The sequence below is a fragment of the Balaenoptera acutorostrata genome, chromosome 16 (assembly GCF_949987535.1).
Source record: "Balaenoptera acutorostrata chromosome 16, mBalAcu1.1, whole genome shotgun sequence".
NCBI lineage: Eukaryota > Metazoa > Chordata > Mammalia > Artiodactyla > Balaenopteridae > Balaenoptera > Balaenoptera acutorostrata.
The window spans coordinates 72,902,035-72,920,795 of NC_080079.1; the positions used below are offsets into that span (position 1 = coordinate 72,902,035).

An 18,761-nucleotide genomic window follows, 5' to 3' on the forward strand; every position below is an offset into this window, starting at 1 on the left:
TCCAACTATGGCATCAGATAAATAAGCTCTTAAATGTAATCCTTCCTGAATAAGGCACCTAACAGGGTTTTACAGGGGATTTCTATTACTGTCTCTTTCTTTCCTAACTTTTATAGTACCTTTATACAAGTCAGAATGTTAAAACTTTTTTAAGCCAAAAGTCAGAATAGCTTTGCTGGTCAGGGCAACGCATGTCGTCAGGAAGCCAGGGTCCAGGCACAACTGCTCATTCCCGATAGAGATGCATCATAACTGTAACATTTCCATCCCGCAATTCTAGGAATCTTCAAACAGATCCTAGTGATGTGGGTATTAACCTTAGTTACTGCCCAAAAAGACAGCAGCGTCTGTAACTCAGCAGCTTATAATGCCACTAGTCAAAGCAACAACGCTTGAAGGACTAACGTTTTCTAGACTAATATATACAGACTGAGGTTGTTTTAAGACACAGTAACAGGCATCACGATATCCTCTTACCCGTGGTTCTTTCTATGTTCCACAGAAGATCTCAATAAGTATGTGAATGCCTATGTGATTTAGAATGACCATCTCTTTTGGTTAAGAAATGCATTTTTTTTTAAAAAAATCACTATTATGTGAGGCTATCCCACTCTACGCCCTCCCTCCTACCCCAACTATTAGTACTTTACTTACCTATAGGCCTGCCCCAGACTTTTATATGCATCAATAAAATCAACTTTCTGCTTCAAAGCTTCTTTGAAGGATTCAATAGCTTCCTGTAAAAAGTATATAGAAAATTATTTCATTTGCTTAACTGTTAAAATTGAGTTTCTCTCAAATCACTAAAGGATATATATATATATATATATATATATATATATATATATATATATATATAAAATACATGGTCTCTGAGTACTTTTTTTTTAAATAGGAGGACTTAAAAAAAAGAGAGAGGTAGAAAGTACAATAAACTATGAGAGTCTGGAGGATTTAATTTCAATAGTAAACAAATGCGTTACTATGAACAACAACAGAGCCTTAAGTTTCTCCTTCCAAAATGGGAAAACAGCTTCTCACTATCTTTTTCATTAGGACTTTGAGTACTGATAACACTTGCATTTTAATATCATTTCCTTACTTAATAAAAACCCTATGGAACAAAAGTAAGCCTAATAGCTGTGTGAGATGATGCAAAATGATCACAGCTAGCAGCATTTGAAAGTGAACCAACAGAAGAGACAAAAAAAGCAAGCCCAATGTGAAATTATTTATGGAACATGAAGAAAGGCTCCCAGGATAGCTACCTGAAGGATTCCCATGATCTACGAGGAAAAAAGAAACCGTAAAATTCAGGAGAAACCTTCAAGTTGGGGGCAGGTGGGCATGACTCCTGCCAGCACAGCTCAAGGCGGCACTAAGGGCCCAGAACTGCACACACTACACTTTCGGGGGAGCCCTCGGAATCACAGTGCACTTGGCTGCAGGGGGACTCTGTGGGGAAATTGGTGATAAAATAAAAATTGGTGATGAAATGTTTCAGAATAAACATCCTAGGCTTACACTGGGATTGGACGTACTTTTCATTATGACTATTTATTGTGATAAAAAAAATTACAAAGACATTTCACACATTTCCCAAGGAAAAGACATATCTTACTTAATGGCTATAAAGGTTCACAATCTCTAAGAGCTTTAATTGAGAAAGACTTGACTTTAAGACTTCTGGAATAGATCATTTCAACCTGATTAGAGAATTCAGAGCAGAAAACCACTAAAGATATCAAATGCCTTGCCCATGGTAGGCACTCAATAAATATTTAATGCCCCGGTAGGCACACAAAATAGTTTTGCAAAAGCTATGCAATCTTGATTCTTTTCAGAAAGTCATTCAGCCCCTGCTTCTTGATTTTCTCAGAGGGGGCCAGCAGGGCAAGAGAGGCTGGCTTTGAAACTCTTCAAAGGCAATACTGAGGACAAAATCGCCTCATGAAGGAATGCCACTGAATAGCTACCGTTTGGGTGAAAGATGAGAACGGATAAATTTTAACAGCGAAGAAATGTAAAAGACCACTCTTCATTGGGCTTCCTGCCGTGACGTAGTCTTGACCTTTTAGGATTTGTACAACTGTACTTTTAATTCAACAAACATGTATTGAGCGCCTACTATGTGCCAGGGATAGCGGGAGGTAAGGGGACGCGAAGATGGGTGAGTCATTACCTCTGTACTCTGAGAACTCACAGTGTCATTAGAAAGCCAAGTAGGTAACCAGGTTATTAGAATACAAACTAAGAGCTACAGCACAGATATGAGGAAGAGGCTCTGGGAATAAAGAGAAAGAAACTACCAACTGAGCCTGGGAGACCAGAAGAGGCTGTACAGAGGCGCTGACAACTGAGCTCGGTCTTAAAGAACGAAGAGTTTGGTAAAGCAAGAGGGCATCTTGGACGGGGCAGGGGGCACCGCACAGCAGCACAGAGCGCTCACCGACGCTGGGAAAGCCGGAGGGGCAGGAGCGCAGGGGGCATGGGGTCGGGGGGAGTGGGGAAGAGGGAAAGCCGGGGCCAGAAGGAAGAAAGCAACGAGGACTGGGGGCTCTGAGGAGGTGTGGGACCTCACAAAAGTTACTCTTTTGTAAATATGAAAACTGCTGGTAAAAAGGGAGAAGACACGCTGGAGAGGGGAGAGGACGGAGCCCAGATGGGAGGCGGCCGTGATGGAACAGGCAAGAGATAATGGAAGCTCAGCTTGAGACAGTGCCTCTGAGGAGAGGGAAAGAAGGGTCAACTTCAGGAGAGAGTTTTAAAGGCAAACTAAGAGAGAATTCGGTGGCTGTCTGGGTACGAGGGAGGGATGAGGGAGAAGAGAGGGCAGGAGGAGTTTAGGCTGAGAGCCCGGGTGGAGGGAGGCGTTGAGGAACGTTAGGAAGTACGGGGGAGGTGGTGAGTCCACTGGGGCGTGCGATGTCTGGGGTGTTCGTGGACGTCTAGCGGAGATGCCCAGGAGGTGGCCGCTGCCCACTGCACTTACTGCATGCTTGGACGCCACAGTTCTTCAAAGTCTGATTTCTCTTCAGCTTTTAAGAGTCTTTGGTTTCGGGGTTCCTGTCTAATCACTGCACAGCTCTCTACCTCATTCTGCCAAAGAGGGGACATAGCAGAATCAAGATTTTGAGCCATTGGGAACAAAGAAACTACGTTCGTTGAATCAATCTCTAAGCACATGAACTGGCTCTGAATTCGTTGGCATCGTGAATGCAATCACCACCACTTAAGTCACCATCTTCTTTACTAGCTAAAGGGCAGCCATCACCCTGGGGCTGCTCGGTATAACTGAACAGAACAATCGCAGGTAACTCTCAAAGTAAAGGCTTATAATATACAACTTTTGAAATATCCTTACAACATGGGTAGAATTCAGTAGAAAAGTTCTTGCTGTTTTACTCCCTAGGAAAATCCAAAATGTCTGATATATCTTCTGAATTGGACAATCGTGAAATTTGTCATGTAATATATCCTAATATATTTCTAATGTATTATGTCATAAAGTAAATAAGCCATCGCCCGCTTAATTTCTAAACTGCTGTTGACCTGGAGAGACCACCTTTAGGATACAGAGATAGCTCAAACTCATTGGTCCATTTAATGCTTCGCCTCTACAGTTAACGAGAGAAAGAGAGATACCTGAACTAAGTTCATTAATGTAATTAAGGCATTTCACCACTGACTCAGTTTTCCAATCTCTGTAACTGGGACACCCTCTGCTCCTTCTGTACTTCACGGGAATGCTTTTGGGATGAGTGAGACACTACGTAAACACTCTGACCTCCTCGGACGGCAGATCTATAAAATGCAAAGAAAAAGTTCCCATCTGTTACACACGTTGCTGCTGTGTCGGTAGGCGTGGTGAAAAGGAGGGAAGACCAAACCATTTGGTGAGACTGGTTCACTGAGGGGCTGCTAACACTCAGAGAATAAAAGCACTGTTTCTAGGTCTTCATCCGGGAGGTTTGGAATAAACCAAACTGAATTTTGGTCCATGTCCATTTTCTACTTAGTGTCTCTGTCATGGCTCTTTTCTGAAAAATTCTCATTTCGAAATAACACAAAGGGCCCTGCCCACCTTCCTAAACATGGCTTTATAGTTAAAAGTGAAATCAACTGTTTGCATTTGTTTACTTTAAAGATTATCTGTACCCTCTTAGTACTAATAATTGGCCTTTTTTTTTTTTTTCTATTTCAGATCTCTTTCTCCTTCATGCGATACTCAAGGGAGAGACCCTGAACACAGCACTGTGATTCTCAATTTTTTAACTGAAGGGGACTGAGAGAAGATGAGAAGACAGAGGGCAGAGACAAAATAAACTGGAAGACATCACCTGGCAGCTGCTCAAAGCACACGTTACATAACTCAAAGCCTGCACTGCCTGTCTGAATCCTCGAAGGGGGACGGAGAGGGTCCCTGTTAGGACCACCTCCACATACTTGCAAAACGGACATGAGGTGTATGAAATAAGATCTGCAAAATTCCTTCTAGTTTGGTTTTTAATGGACGGGAGTTATTTTTTAGAGTCCACAAAACTTCGATTAAATCACATTCTCACATGTAAAATAATCTGTATCATAATCAATACCTGATTCAGGTTTACAGTTTATAAAGGACTTTTCACACATGTTGTTTTATGGAATCCTCACTGTCACTTGAAGAGGCAGAGAGTAGCATCACCTCTGCCTGATAAATGTGGAAGGACGGGCTGAAAGAGTTCAAGCAGCGGGTTCAGCAGTGCAGTTAATAAGATTCAGAGCGGGAGCTCAGAGCAAGGCCTTCCAACTCCAACTCAGCTCTCTGCCCTTGATATGCATTTACCCCACGGATTCTTACTGAGCACCTACTATGTGACAGGCACTGCCTGTAACACGGAGGACTTACAACTTGTGGCCTTTTTAGAGGTAAACCGTCTCCCCACCCTCCCAGTGTGCGTGTTTATGTGTGTGTCAGATCCTCAGAACTAGTTTCAATAACACACATGTTCTTTCTGCCAGAGTACCCTTCTCTGCCCCAGGCTGTTGAAGCTCTTCCCACCTTTCCAAGTTCAGGGTTAAGTGGGACCTACTCTGAATTCTCCACCTCCTGGTCAGAATGAGTGTCTTCACCTAGGCGGGCACCGTCTGTGACTCTCAGGCCGGCTGTCTTCAGTCGGGCAGTTTGGGGTGTCAGGCCTTGGGTGAGAGCCAGAGCTCCACTCTCAGCCGTGTTTCTGCCCCTCGCCCCGGCCGGAGAGAAGCTGCTGCAGGACAGAACGCAGAGTCCCGGGCAGGAGGAGGGGCAGGCACGCTGGCAGTGACGTCCCTGCCCCACTCAACTGAGACAGAGCCTCTCCTTTGTCCCTCGTCTCCTTCTCCCGACAGCAGTCTTCAAGGGACAGTGCTGGGACCGCTCCTGCGGCCCCCAGAGGACCCGAGGCAGTCTGGCCGCCCCTGACCTGAACGGGGCCAGCGACCCCTCATCAGTCCCCTGTCCCCATCCTCCTCGGCCACCGCTGCATCAGTAACCACTTCCTCGGTACAGATTGGGTCTCAACTCTGTATTTTCCCCCAGATCTAGACTTCACAGCTCCTCTGGGCCTACCAACTAAAGTCAGTACTTGAGACCTTTCAGGGCCCCTGCCCCGCGCTCCAGCCCCTCACACTCAGCCTGACTATTTTCTCAAGGGCCTGACCATGGCCCTGCTCCCCACGTCATCACTCACACCTTCCTCTCGTCCTCAGAGCCCTTCTCCTTCCCAACCCTGCTCTGCCTTCCAGGTCAGGACGAAGTCCGCTTGTTCTCTGGACCTTCCCTAACTCCCGAGTTCAAATGAATCTTTCTCACCTCTGCTTCCAAAGCAGTTTGCTTTTACTGCTTTCTTTAGGGTATTCACCCTATGAGAAGTTATCTGTGGGGAAAGCCTTTGTAAAGTGTATTCGTCCCAAGTGTAAAGCATTATTTCTCCCTTATAACCTTTCATCCTCTCCCCTTCTGCACCTTCCTCCAAGTACCTATCAGATAGTAGGCGCTCAATAAATATCTTGATGCAAACGACTTTCTAAAATAAACCAATGAGACACTTGAGACATCATTTTAAAACCTGCCAGACTAAACCCCACTCAATTCACCGCAAAGGAGAAACAGGATCGCTGTAGGTACACATATTGCACAGCACTTTCACCTTCAAAAGTCCTCTGTGAAAGAAAGTTAAACCTTTGTATAGCATAGCTATGGGCTGGTTTTTGTTCAGTTCTAAGGACTGCTGAAAGTCTTCGTGGGCTGTTGCATAGTCCTACAAAAAGGAGAATGAAAAAAAATAAAGTAGTATTCGTTAGATATTTGGACATGTCCTACTTTCGACTGATAGAGGAAAAAAAATCCCAATTTAGTTTGTGCCCTTTCTGGCTTTAAAGGAAACATTTCATGACCACGAATATTAGAAGAATGCTTACACTGTTTGTGGAAAGAGTTGATTTCAATTGACAGGAGAAACTCACAAAGGTTTAATTTAAGCATACTGTCTCGACCACAAAAAAGAATATTATTTTAAATTCCATTAAAGTCATAATCTGTTATAGAAACTTTAAAAATTATTTTCTGGTACTAGCATTTTATTATACTGAATTCTAAAATAATTAGGACATAGATCAACCTTAAAATGTGTCATGTTGAGATTTTTTAAATCTACTTTCTTTTGCAATAGAAAATTGTTATTAAAATGACTGTAAGCCCACAAAAATAGCTATGGCAGTCATAAATACCACTCTGATGATAAAAGATAATCTTGCTAGATTGAGAAGCTACAGTCTGGGAAGCCGTATTAGTTCAGGTTATGGTTTTCGGGTTGTGATACCCAAAGAAATTCAAATTGTACCTCTAAGTTGAATGATCACACATTGACAACATGCACACCTGCTTCTCTATGCTGACATTTGCAAGAACAGTTAAGGTATAATCTGTAAACCAAATTTCTCTTCTTCTGTTTCTCACGCTTTCTTTTTTCCCCCAGCCCAGAATTAATTACTGCTGACAGTTCAAGCAAGAAAATGTGTTCCTGGTACTTAATATTTCTCCACTGGGTTCGACTTCAGCTAAAGAAAATGCTTTCATAACTGTCTTATATCACGAACTATTATTATACAGCCCCAAACCCAAATCTATCAAATAGCAGCTTTCTGAAGTAGAAGGAAAGGCGAACTATTTATCATCATGAAAGGGCATGTTTTAAGGCAAGAACAATTCACCTCTGATATGAAGTACAGGGTCCCGCGGTGTCTGTACAGCCGTGCTGAGGGCTGAAGTTGAATAGCTTTAGTGAGATCATTCACTGCTTCATTAATTCGTCCCAGAGGGGACAGAATCTATAAACCCAAAAATGTAATTAGGGGAGAAAAGTCCCAATGATCGTCCCTACAACTGTCAATGTTTTTGACTTTTCAATTCCGCTTCACCACCCCACAATCACAGTGTGACTCTCTCAGCAGTCTAGAACCCTTGACGCCACGTACTATGCAGTGAGGTTCAAAGTCAACAGCTGAGGAGGGGCTGCCGATCTTGTCCAGCCAAGGGGATGCGGATGAACTATGACCATGGCAATTGCCTTGTCACTGTTTCATGTTCTAGGTCAAAACAGATGTTGCTTTTCTCGAAGTGTGACCATTTGTTCCCCAACCTATCATTTACCTTTCAAAACAAAATTTGGCATGTCAAATTAATCTGAAAGATAACTTTGAACCATTAAAATAGAGGAATTGTTAAACACAGATTGGAGTCCTCCATGGTGTCTAGCTATGCCGTCTGTAGTATTAAGTGCTGAATGGCAAGTTCTAGGACTCCAGGTGTTTTGTAAGCCCTCTTCTGTGAACGACTCTCAACTCATCAGTCATGATCTGCAAGGCCGTGAAGAAACATCTGCAGGCCTGTTCTGAATGCTCTTTTGATCCAGCAATCGGTTGTGTTCAGGCAACAATGACAATACGGAAGACAGCTCAGAATGCAGAAGTTCACCCAAATGACATAAGAAAACCCAAAATGGGTATCAGTATTCATGCAATCAAGCTCAAGCAATTTATCCGGAACAAAGGTCCTTAAATTAGGGTTACTTTTATTCTCATAATAGGTCATTTCCATCAAGGTTTACTAACTGGTTTCCTCCTCTGCAGGACCTTAAAACCAGCAAGAGGGAGAAGATTCAGGGAGGCACATCACCAGGGGCAAGAAAGCTCAGAGAGAGGAAAGAAATGGAAAATATGCCCTTAGAATTCAAGAAGCACAGTGGTCTAGGGTTATATTTTCAAAGGAAGAACATCCCAACCCAGCATATTAACCCCTAGAGACGTAAGTGAATTATCACACCCCAGCACAACAATCAATATGCATAATGATGACCAGCGTAACTAAAAAAGGTTAAATTATGTTCACTAAATATAGACTGTTTCCGAAAGTATAAAAGTGAAAGGTTTCTTATAAAATAATTCCTGACATATATAAATGGTGTCGTGTAATTTAGCTGGAAGAATCACTATGTCATGACATTATTGCCTGATAATGCCAGAAAAGGGGGATATTACTCTCTCTCTCTCTCTCTCTCTCTCTCTATATATATATATATATATTTTTTTACTATATATTTTTAAGATCATTGGAAATCACTTTTCTGATTACTAACATCATTTGGGGTACACGATTAGCTTATTATTAGATATACAAATTTTTTAAAGCTGCTAAATCAGTCTTCTTTCTAAGTGTGCTTGATTAAATTCATGCGTTATCATAACATTTTAGCACAGCATCAGCATAATGCCGGGGAAAAGCACAGCACCCGCTCCCTGGAGCAGAAAGTCACCAAGTGAGCCACCCAACGCTCACCCTAAACACCAACAGGACTCTCGTGCAGCAGCGAACAGATTACGGTCACTTAACCCTTAGGGTTACAATCCAAAAGTGACATGAGAAAACGAATTCTTTCATTAATTGAGAAGGAATTTCCTTCAGAAAGCCAAATCCCCAGTAAAACAAAAAACTCATTTTAAGAAACTGAACTGTAACTTAAGACACTATAATTTTGAGAATAGAAACATCACAAATGCAGTTTTAAAAATACTAAAACACTTAGCGTGCCCTTTGCTTGCTAAGTTTTCTCCCTCCAAGAGAGGGGGAAAAAGTCATTTGTCCCTTTAGTCCAACTATGAAATCCCACCAGATCAGATAATTAAAAGTTACGTCTTATTCAGATTGAAAACATTAACAAAATTCTAAAGCATTTCATATGGTTAAATGTGCAGCAAAATAAATACAACGTGAAACCTGGAGAGTTTACTATTGTTTTATGAAAATGGTAAAATGGACCCATTTCATTTGAAAACATTAAAAGGGGTGCCTTTGCACACATTCCTTTCTCTGGCCTGAACGCCCTTCTCTACCTTGCTCCCCAGGACACGGTTTCTGACCAGCTCCAGCATCACCTCTTCAGTGAGGCCTCTGCAAACACCGCCCACGCCTCTCCCCTCGCCAGTCTGTCCCAGGGCTCCAGCAGACCATGCTTCTCTGCTCCTGACCAAGCAGCCCCTCTCTCGGTGTCCACTGTCACACACGTTACCTGGAACTGTCACCATGTGTTGCCTCTCTGTCTCCACCGTGAGCCCCAAGTTCCGGTTATGGTCACCCTTACCTGATCTACATGTCTATGTAGATAGGTATATCTCATAAAAATTACATACAAGTGCGTGCGCGCACGCACGCACAGACACACACACACGCTTCCAAAGGCTATAAATCTCATTTGACCATACTGTCATATTGTTTTGCTAAAGTATGTCATGTATACAGTAAACACGGTGACATATTTTTCAACAAACATTGACAGCGGTAGTACACATCATAACTGTACACCTTAATACTCAATGTTACTGTCATATGTTAAATCAGGAGTATCACTCGGCCCATAGTTTTCTAGTAATTTCAACTGTGTTTAAAGGCGTTATGTATGTATGGAGGAAAACACAATAGGTATACGGGAGTTTTAAAATTTCTAAGTAATAAAATAATAGGAAAAAAATCTGAGATTCGACTAATCCAATAACAACAGAGGGAAAAAGAAAACCGCACTCACTTCTGCTCGCTGCTCAAATACCTCTGGACGATCTGGTTCCAAGGTAATTACTCGGCTCAGTTCGAACAGAGCAAGCTCAGCATTCTTAATGTCCTTGAAAAGGCATTAGCTTAGTATGAGACACACTGTTCCTCAAAACCAACTTGAATAGATTTTCTGAAAAAACTAATAATTTAGCAATGACATAACTACTTATTCAGAAATAAATATGAACATAGCTTCTAAATAAGAGATCGGCCAAGTTAAATAAGCTCTATTACAATTATTTAACTCACTCAAGTCTACCTACCCATCAACAGCACATGGGACCTGGTTACCTATCCCAAGTTCCACGGAGGGCAAGACATTTTCTCAATTTAACTGATTTAAACACCGCATCAACAAATTTCAAGGGATGAGCATAGGGACACCAGTGTACAAAATGATGCTGACCAGTGGCAATGTGGGAACAGAGAGGACCCGTGTCAGTGTCCATCAAAACCCCTAGGCCTACACACCTACACCTGGAGAAGTCTAGGTAAACCTGTTCTCTTTAAAATTTACACAGTACTTTATATCAAAAATATATGAGCATGTTACTTTTACATTAAAAGTGCACTAAAGATACAAGCAAATTTCACATCAAGATATAAAATTAAAAGAGATGAGGATGAGGAAGAAGCAGTTTATCGCTGACCTTTACTAGGGCAACTTCGGTCATTTACTGATGCCCTGAACCTAACTAGGGCTATTTATTGATGCTCTGAATGTAACATTGTTTCCTTCCTAAATGTCTTCATTCCCAAATCTGAGTTCCTGCTCAGTCTTCCTTCTCAAGTCTCAGAAGTACACAAATATTACATAAGATTTCTCCAGTAGGCCGGCAGGCAATTAGGACAGTTTTTTTTAATTGGCAAAGATACAAAAGTGACGTTTCTCCCTCAAGACATAATTTCATTTGAATATTTTTAATAGAAAATAATAGAAAAAGTTTATGTAGAATGTTCAAGACTGAAAATTTGGACATCTGATCTTAGACCACTTCATTATTTACGATATACTCTCAGGAAAAGTCTTCACTTTTATACCATAGTGCCTTTGTTTGACCAAAATATATTGGGTTGACCAAAAAGTTCATCCAGGTTTTTCCATAACATCATGAGACATACCGTTATTCAAAACCAGCTTCAATAGATTTTCTGAAAAAACTAGTAATTTAGTAATGACATAACTACTTATTTAGAAATAAATATGAACATCTTATGGAAAAGCCCGGAGGAACTTTCTGGCCATCCAATACTTATTATAACCTTCCTCCTGCACTCCTCAGAGAAATAAGGGGAATAAGGCTCCAAAGACATATCTATCTGGGAAAGTGTAATGTATGGTAACAAATTAAAAATAAATTTTACCAAAAACACTTGTTCTTTTATTCAACCTTTAAAAATTGTGGAAGGAACTCAGATTCTAAGTCCTACCACACTACTGATGCCCTGTCTCTCTTTTACAGCAATGAGTGTTTCTCGGGAATTCAGTCAAGGTCTCGTGTTTTTCTAGGCTTATGTCCAGCTCATCGTGAAATAAAGCTTAGGCTGCCGAAGGCTGTCCTTTTGGAATAGAAAGTAACCTCAGAAGACCTGGGCAGAAATTCCCATCCCCCCACGTCCCAGCCACTTGATCTTGGAGAAGTCCCCTACGGCCACGGTCTCATCTGTGAACTGGAATGACACCACTGCGTGTTCCAGCAGAGCTCGGGGAGCAGTGAGGGGCTCTATGGGGACCCTGGCCCGAGCCCGGTCACGTAGACACTATGGCAGGCGTGACTATTCCATACTCACATGTAATCCCTTCTTTCCATAGGCTATCCCTCGGCCATAAATTGCACTAACCAGATCAGGTTCCTCCTAGTCAGACCAAAACAGAAACACGTCAAAAACCATAAACAAAACAAAACAAAACAAATCAGTTTCTGCTCAAAGCACGTTAACGCCACACATGACAGCTCTACGTTATGCTACCACCACTCGTGTCAGTCCATACACAGTCCCCAACCAAAAAAGTCTATCTTTTTAAAGCTCATTTGAATGAGACATGAATAAGAGTTTTACATCAAAAAAAAAAAAACACTTAAAAATAGAGAAAACCAACATTACTGAGCGCTGTGCCAGTTTCTTTCGCACAGTCGTCTTACTTAAAATGCAATCCTCTCAGCAGCTCTATGATGGGCGGCACCAGCAAACACAGCCCAGAGAGAAAACGGAGGTTCGGAGAAGCAGATACAGGAGTAAGGGCCTGGGTGACGCCTTCTCCTAGTTTGTCTGCTTTCAGGTAGTCATGCAATAATCTGCAAAGGAAAGAACCCGTCGGAGCCAGCACAACAAGGAACAAGAGGTGAGTCAGCTCCACAGTCTGTTGGGGGTTAATACAGTCCTTTATTCTAACGGGTCAGAGCAAGAACCAGACCCTTTCTGCAAGCTGCTCCCATGTGCACTGGATGCAACGCCTCTCAGGCCCAAGGACAGAGCGTCTACTGCCCCTGCCATCAAGTCCCTACGCGTGGGGCAGTGGCATGAACTTCCATCTGCATTTAACCCATGAAATTCTTAGCCTCTTCTCTGAATCCTTCCCTGCATATTTAAGAAAGAAGAGTACACAGCCTCTGGCTATAAGGTCCTGAAGGAAGAACTTGACTACAGCAGACGAGCTATTTTACAGGCTCATCTATTATCAGTTTCAAATCTGAGATAGGCTGTCTGCGGGTATTGCCGCAAAAGACACATTGACTTCAATGATGAGAAAGTGGGAAAAAATAAAGGATAAGATGCTATACGCTGAGGAACAAAAAAAGGCTACTATAAACAAAATCAGGTACATCACCTCAGGTAGCAAGTGGGTGCATCACTGGCTACAACCCAGCCAGCAGACGGGCCTCGTGGTATATGGAAAATTGGAAAAATTCAAGTAAATAATTACAGATTTCTAGCTTCTCCTGGAAAATAAAAAAATCCAACAATGACAGACCCACATTTGGGCATGAGAAGGTGAGAACGTGACAAAAACATAGGCACCAGCTGCCTATTTCGATGAAGGGTGTGTATTCACCAGCTTACCATGAGCCCACCCATTGTCTCTACACTACATCAATTCACTTTGCTCATTTAATGTGCTTCTCTGGCTCCCAGAGAGTTTTGGATTTCTGATTCATAACGTATGTGTAACTGACATGAAAGGTTGTCCATGCTATTTGCTAAATGGGAAAAAGTATGAGTTACAGAACGAGAGAGGAATGGTAGTCACTTCTTATAAATAATACTTATATAGGATTATGTGGGTCAGTTGGTGCACAGAAAAAAAGCTCTCCAAAATACTAACAGTAGTTTTCTCTAGAGAGTGGGATTACTAGGTATCTTCCTATTCTGCTTAATACACTGATGCATTCCTTTTGATTGTTTAAAACAAACACACATATAGTTATAATCAGAAAAAAAATGTGTTAAGTAAGACGTATTACAGAAAATAATAGAAAACTTTACTGTCAATTGAAAATATTGTATTTAAAGAAATAAAGAGAAAATTTATTATAAATTATAGAAAATTTAGGAGATGAAGAAAAGCACAAAAAATAGGGTAAAAGGCACCCTACAATCCTGTCACCCAGAGATAACACTTTAAACATTTAAATATTCCTCTGGGGACTTCCCTGGTGGTGCAGTGGTTAAGAATCTGCCTGCCAATGCAGGGGACACAGGTTTGAGCCCTGGTCCGGGAAGATCCCACGTGCCACAGAGCAAATAATCCCGTGCACCACAACTACTGAACCTGAGCTCTAGAGCCCGCGTGCCGTAACTACTGAGCCCGCGTGCTGCAACTACTGAAACCCGTGCTCTGCAACTACTGACACCCACGCTCCTAGACCCCATGCTCCACAACAAGAGAAGCCACCGCAGCGAGAAGCCCACACACCGCTATGAAGAGTAGCCCCCGCTCGCCGCAACTAGAGAAAGGCTGCGCACAGCAACGGAGACCCAATGCAGCCAAAAATAAATAAAATTTTAAAAATAAATAAATAAATAAATAAATAAACACATAAATATTCCTCCTGGCTTAAAGAAAGGCAGAGCAAGTAGTTTGAGAGAGGGATACAGGTACAGAGGGTGAGGAGAAGCAGGAAAAAGAGTTCCCCACTGAGGAATCAAAGTCAGACGGTCTTCACGCTTCTCCCTAGCAACGGCACCTGCCAGAAGACCGAACAGTCAACAGAGCGGCACCTCGGCCAGGCTGGGTGGGGCTGGTGAGCCCACGCAGCTCACGCCTGCTGACGACAGGCCTCCAGGGAGAGGAAACCCCACTTTCAGAGAAGCTTTTCTCAACTGAGGAAAATTTTATACCAGATGACAGGAGGTTAGTTAGAAAAAAGTGCATTTAAATAAAGAGTTATTCTGCTTGCGTGACGGGCATCTCCATACACCCTGTGGCCACTCCAGCCACCCTGGGAGGCGTCCTCATGTCCCCAGCCAACGTATGTACTCAAGATATCCCGGTGCTTTCACCTGCTGATCGATCAGCCACGGCCCAGTTCACAGCTTTCCTCTCTCACCTGGCTACTGCAACGGCCTTAAGCACGCTCTTGTTTCTTCCCATCCAGGCTCCAGGCCCACACTAAGAGCCACCTCAGGGTGATCATGACACTCCCCTGGCGGAGACCGCTCACTGCCCCCCAGTACCTGCACTAGCAACATTCAAACATTTTCACTCTCACCCACAGTAAGAAATACATCTTACACCGTAACCCAGTACACTTGTACGTATATACATAAACACACACACAAACACATCAGAAACAGAAGTTTCACTAACGTCGCATCAAGAGCCTTACTACACACAATGTAATCTGGTATTTCCTCGTCTGGTGTATTTCATTAAAAAAATGCTAGTCTTGACTCACCAATTAATTTCAGGGCCCACTGAAGGGTAGCGCCTCATAATTTGAAAAACAGTGAGGTAACATCCAAATGCCTTTGCAAAATATACTGATCATTTTCCTGCCTCTCTGTTCACCTCCTTCCTCTGCCCCACTCACGATTCATGCTCTAAAAATTAGCTTAATGGGACTTCCCTGGCGGTCCAGTGGTTAAGACTTCGCCTTCCAATGCAGGGGCTGTGGGTTCCATACCTGGACGGGGAGCTAAGATCCCACATGCCTCATGGCCAAAAAAACAAAATATAAAACAGAAGCAGTATTGTGACAAATCCAATGAAGACTTTTAAAAAATGGTCCACATCAAAAAGAAAAAACTTAAAAAAAAAATAATAATAATAATAAAAATTAGCATTACTTAGTAGTTCCCTAGATACAACAGGGTCTCCCAAGCTCGGTGCATTTGCAAATGCTCTCATCTGCCTGAAACACCCACCCACGGCCTCTGTGCCCAAGAAAGTCCTTCAATCCTTGAACCCTCTCTTCTGACTCCTTCCAGATGCCCCTGGAAAATAGATACGCCCCTCTCCTCTGTTCCACTATATGTCATAGGGATGTGAGTCATTCATTCAACAAATATTTACTCAGGGCCAGCTATGAGCCATGTCCCGGCCCATGTGCTATGAATACCATAGTAAGCGAGAACCAACACAGAAGGCAAAAAAGATTCTTGCCTTCTTGGAGCATAGCCAAAGAATCACAGACATAAATGTAAAGTTATACCTTCAGTAAATGCTAGAGTGATGAATGGTGCTTTTAGAAAATGTATAAAGACTTGAACAAGGTTAGGAAGGATTTCCTAAAGAAGAGATACCTGGGCTGAGATCTGTAGAGGACGGGGGAATCCCAGAATGACTGGTCCAGGCAGCTGGGGCAGACGGTGCAAAGGCTCAGAGGGAAGCAGGGAACACGGCATCTCCACGCTGAGGTTGGAGAGGCAGGTACGGACCTTATTAAGGATTTTTATCTCTAACTTAAAAGTAGCAGCAAAGTATATGTGTGTTTAAAGTACATGTTTGTATGGTGTGTACATGTGCGTGTGTGTGGAGGGTGTGAGGAGAGAAGCCAGGAACCGAGAGCCCCATCTGTCATCTGGCAGATGGAAGCGGCTCAGCCGTGGCTTGAACAGAGCTGGGAGAAGCAGATGGACACAGGAGATACTTAGGAGGCACACAGACAGAGCTGGTGATGAAGTAAGCGGCACACACATGTGTGGAACATGTGGCCTCACAGAGCCCTGCGGAGACGACTGAGCTTGGCGACACTAGGATACGAGGAGGAATTCTTTTTCAGTTGTGGCTGGGGAGGATCTGGTGGGATCAGGGGAGAGCAGGCAGTCGATTTGGAACCCGTAATATTAGACTATAACTATGATACCTACCACGATAACTAAACATCCTTCTGTGAGGTTGGAAGAAAATTCTGAAAAGAAGAGTCAGTCGAAGGGAGAAAACCTGAACACGTTACGGATGCACATGTTTGTTTTCTCTATTATTCAATTTACACGTTCTTTTTAGAATTTCTTTCCGACAGCGTAGAAGGATCTATAATTATTGTGGTTGTTACCACACCACAGTATAGCCTAGTATTACAGGTTCCTAAATTGAAATAGGAGATTTTATTGCTTTTTTTGATTGATACAACTTTATTCCTTTATCACTGGCTTTGGATGTTTACAAGTCAAAACTCTTTCTTTATGAAACGTCACAATGAATTATTGTTTCAAACAAAAAACAATGTTTATTTCTAAAAACAAATTGAGCTCAGAATACCATTTCAAAGTATTTTTGAATACACAAGTCTAATAATATTTACACTTCATAAAGTTTTCAGAATTTTAAATGAATTAAATTAAACTGATATTTCAATCGTCCAATATTACTTTATGCAAATGCAAAATCATGGTATAATAAAACTGTTATCTTACTGGATCATGTCCACTTAGATGTCTCAATTCTCAAAATAATCAATTTTTTTAAACCCATAAAAGTCTAATTTACCATCTTCATTATATTATTTACATAGTGATTTTAAAATTTATTTAAAAATTTATTTTAAAAATATTTAAAAATATTTATTTTTCCACCACAAGGTTGGCTTTTTGTTAAAACTCGAAAGTCACTGGATCAAAGACAAATAAGTAAAAAACGTCACTGCACAGCAATGTAACAAGGATTAAGTTCTGTGTAAGTGGCAGGCGCACATACATATGTACATAAAAGATGGTTACAAGATCATGTGCAGAGGAATGTTTTACACTTTGTCTGCTAATGTAAAAAAGAAACAAAGTTCTTTCATGAATTCAATTCCACCAGAATCAGATCAGAATCAGATGAGCTCAAGGTCACACAACTAACAGCAAAGGCCAACTGTCTCATAACACTGTCACAGCACTTACGTCGCCCAGCCCTGCATGAGCATCAAAGCAGCACAGACATCAGGAAAGGGTCCCACTTTCAAGAACACTATGATAGAAGTGCTGACACATGTGGAAGTGACACAAGGACACTGACATGGAGACAATACTAATTGATACGCTTTTAAAATCAAGAGGTTCCAATGAAGACGGACAGATCTATTAAGTCTTGAAATTGTGCTCTGTTGGAAACCTTGATGCTCAAGGAACACTGTATTCCTTTAATAGACATGCCAAACAACCCATACTTGGATAAATATTCAAAGGAACAGTTTGAAACAACAAAGATTAGGGAAATAGCCCGTAAGTTTGTTCTCTGATGCTGGAGCTAAGACCACAAGAAAGTATAAAAGCTTTACATCAAAAGGTCACTCTGGAATATGAGTGGCCCTCATGCATAGATCCAAATTTCACATTAAATGATCTTATATAAATGGTGAATATAATAAAATCCTAGCCCCTATGGCCCCATCTGTCTTCAGCTTTCTATGAATGGAGTCCGATTCTATGCACTCCTGTTTCACCCTGGAGTTCGCGGGCTGCCCAAGAGAAACACTTTGTCAGGAGATAACAAGCTAAAAAAAACTGGAAAAGCTTGTCTGTGAACAGTTATCACTGAAGATTTGTTAAACAATGTTTATTGGCTTAAAAATAAAGAGTTTTTCGCACATGTGGAAGGGTCCTGCAAGGAACAGGTGAACATCTGATAGCATGTACTGACAAAAAATGACCCTCTGGTGACGCTGAGTTCAGTCCTAACTTGGCATCCCTCCACGCTTGCAGAAACGCTTCACCACTATTCTGAACACTGGATACGAGAAAGTATTGCTGGGGTAAAAATCAGTTTCATTACTGCAAGACCCAGTATTGCTGTATTTGCCAATAAAAGAAAAGGAAGAGCAGTTAGATTTAAAGAATGGTCATACTTTAAAAATACAACATAAAGAGACTGATTTATGCAAATTCTGATTCATGGTGAGAAAAGGAGTTTTGGTCAATTAGAGAAGTAGCAATAACTATTCTTTGGACACTTGCTACCATGTGGTTGTACAGTTTCTTGATGAGATTGGCTATGACAAATTTGAAGAAATCAATGAAAAGCTCTTAAGCAGGAATTATGTGCATCAGTTTCAAACATAAAGCCTAATATGGAAAAGTTATGTCCAGAAAAGCAGGATCAGGTCTCTCATTAAAATTTTAAAAAAGAATTTTAGCACTTAATATCAAACCTTTGTATTTTGTATTTATCATAGTCATATAACATAAAGAGAATGTGGCAGATTTTCAC

At 41.7% G+C, this 18,761-nt stretch overlaps 1 protein-coding gene across 10 annotated transcripts in view; it reads right to left on the reverse strand.

Annotated features, from left to right (window-relative positions):
• Nucleotides 1–18,761, reverse strand: part of TTC13 (tetratricopeptide repeat domain 13) — a 69,131-nt gene that overhangs the window by 24,481 nt on the left and 25,889 nt on the right. For 3 of the 10 annotated variants that reach the window (XM_057531078.1, XM_057531077.1, XM_057531084.1), the window contains exons 5-9: nucleotides 11,918–11,983; nucleotides 10,101–10,193; nucleotides 7,234–7,350; nucleotides 6,171–6,281; nucleotides 655–737 (exon numbers count right to left, since the gene is read on the reverse strand). In XM_057531078.1, coding sequence (XP_057387061.1) covers nucleotides 655–737; nucleotides 6,171–6,281; nucleotides 7,234–7,350; nucleotides 10,101–10,193; nucleotides 11,918–11,983 — 470 coding nt within the window. The remainder of the gene's footprint in view (nucleotides 1–654; nucleotides 738–6,170; nucleotides 6,282–7,233; nucleotides 7,351–10,100; nucleotides 10,194–11,917; nucleotides 11,984–18,761) is intronic. The other 7 variants (XM_057531080.1, XM_057531079.1, XM_057531083.1 and 4 more) reach the window with 4 other exon arrangements.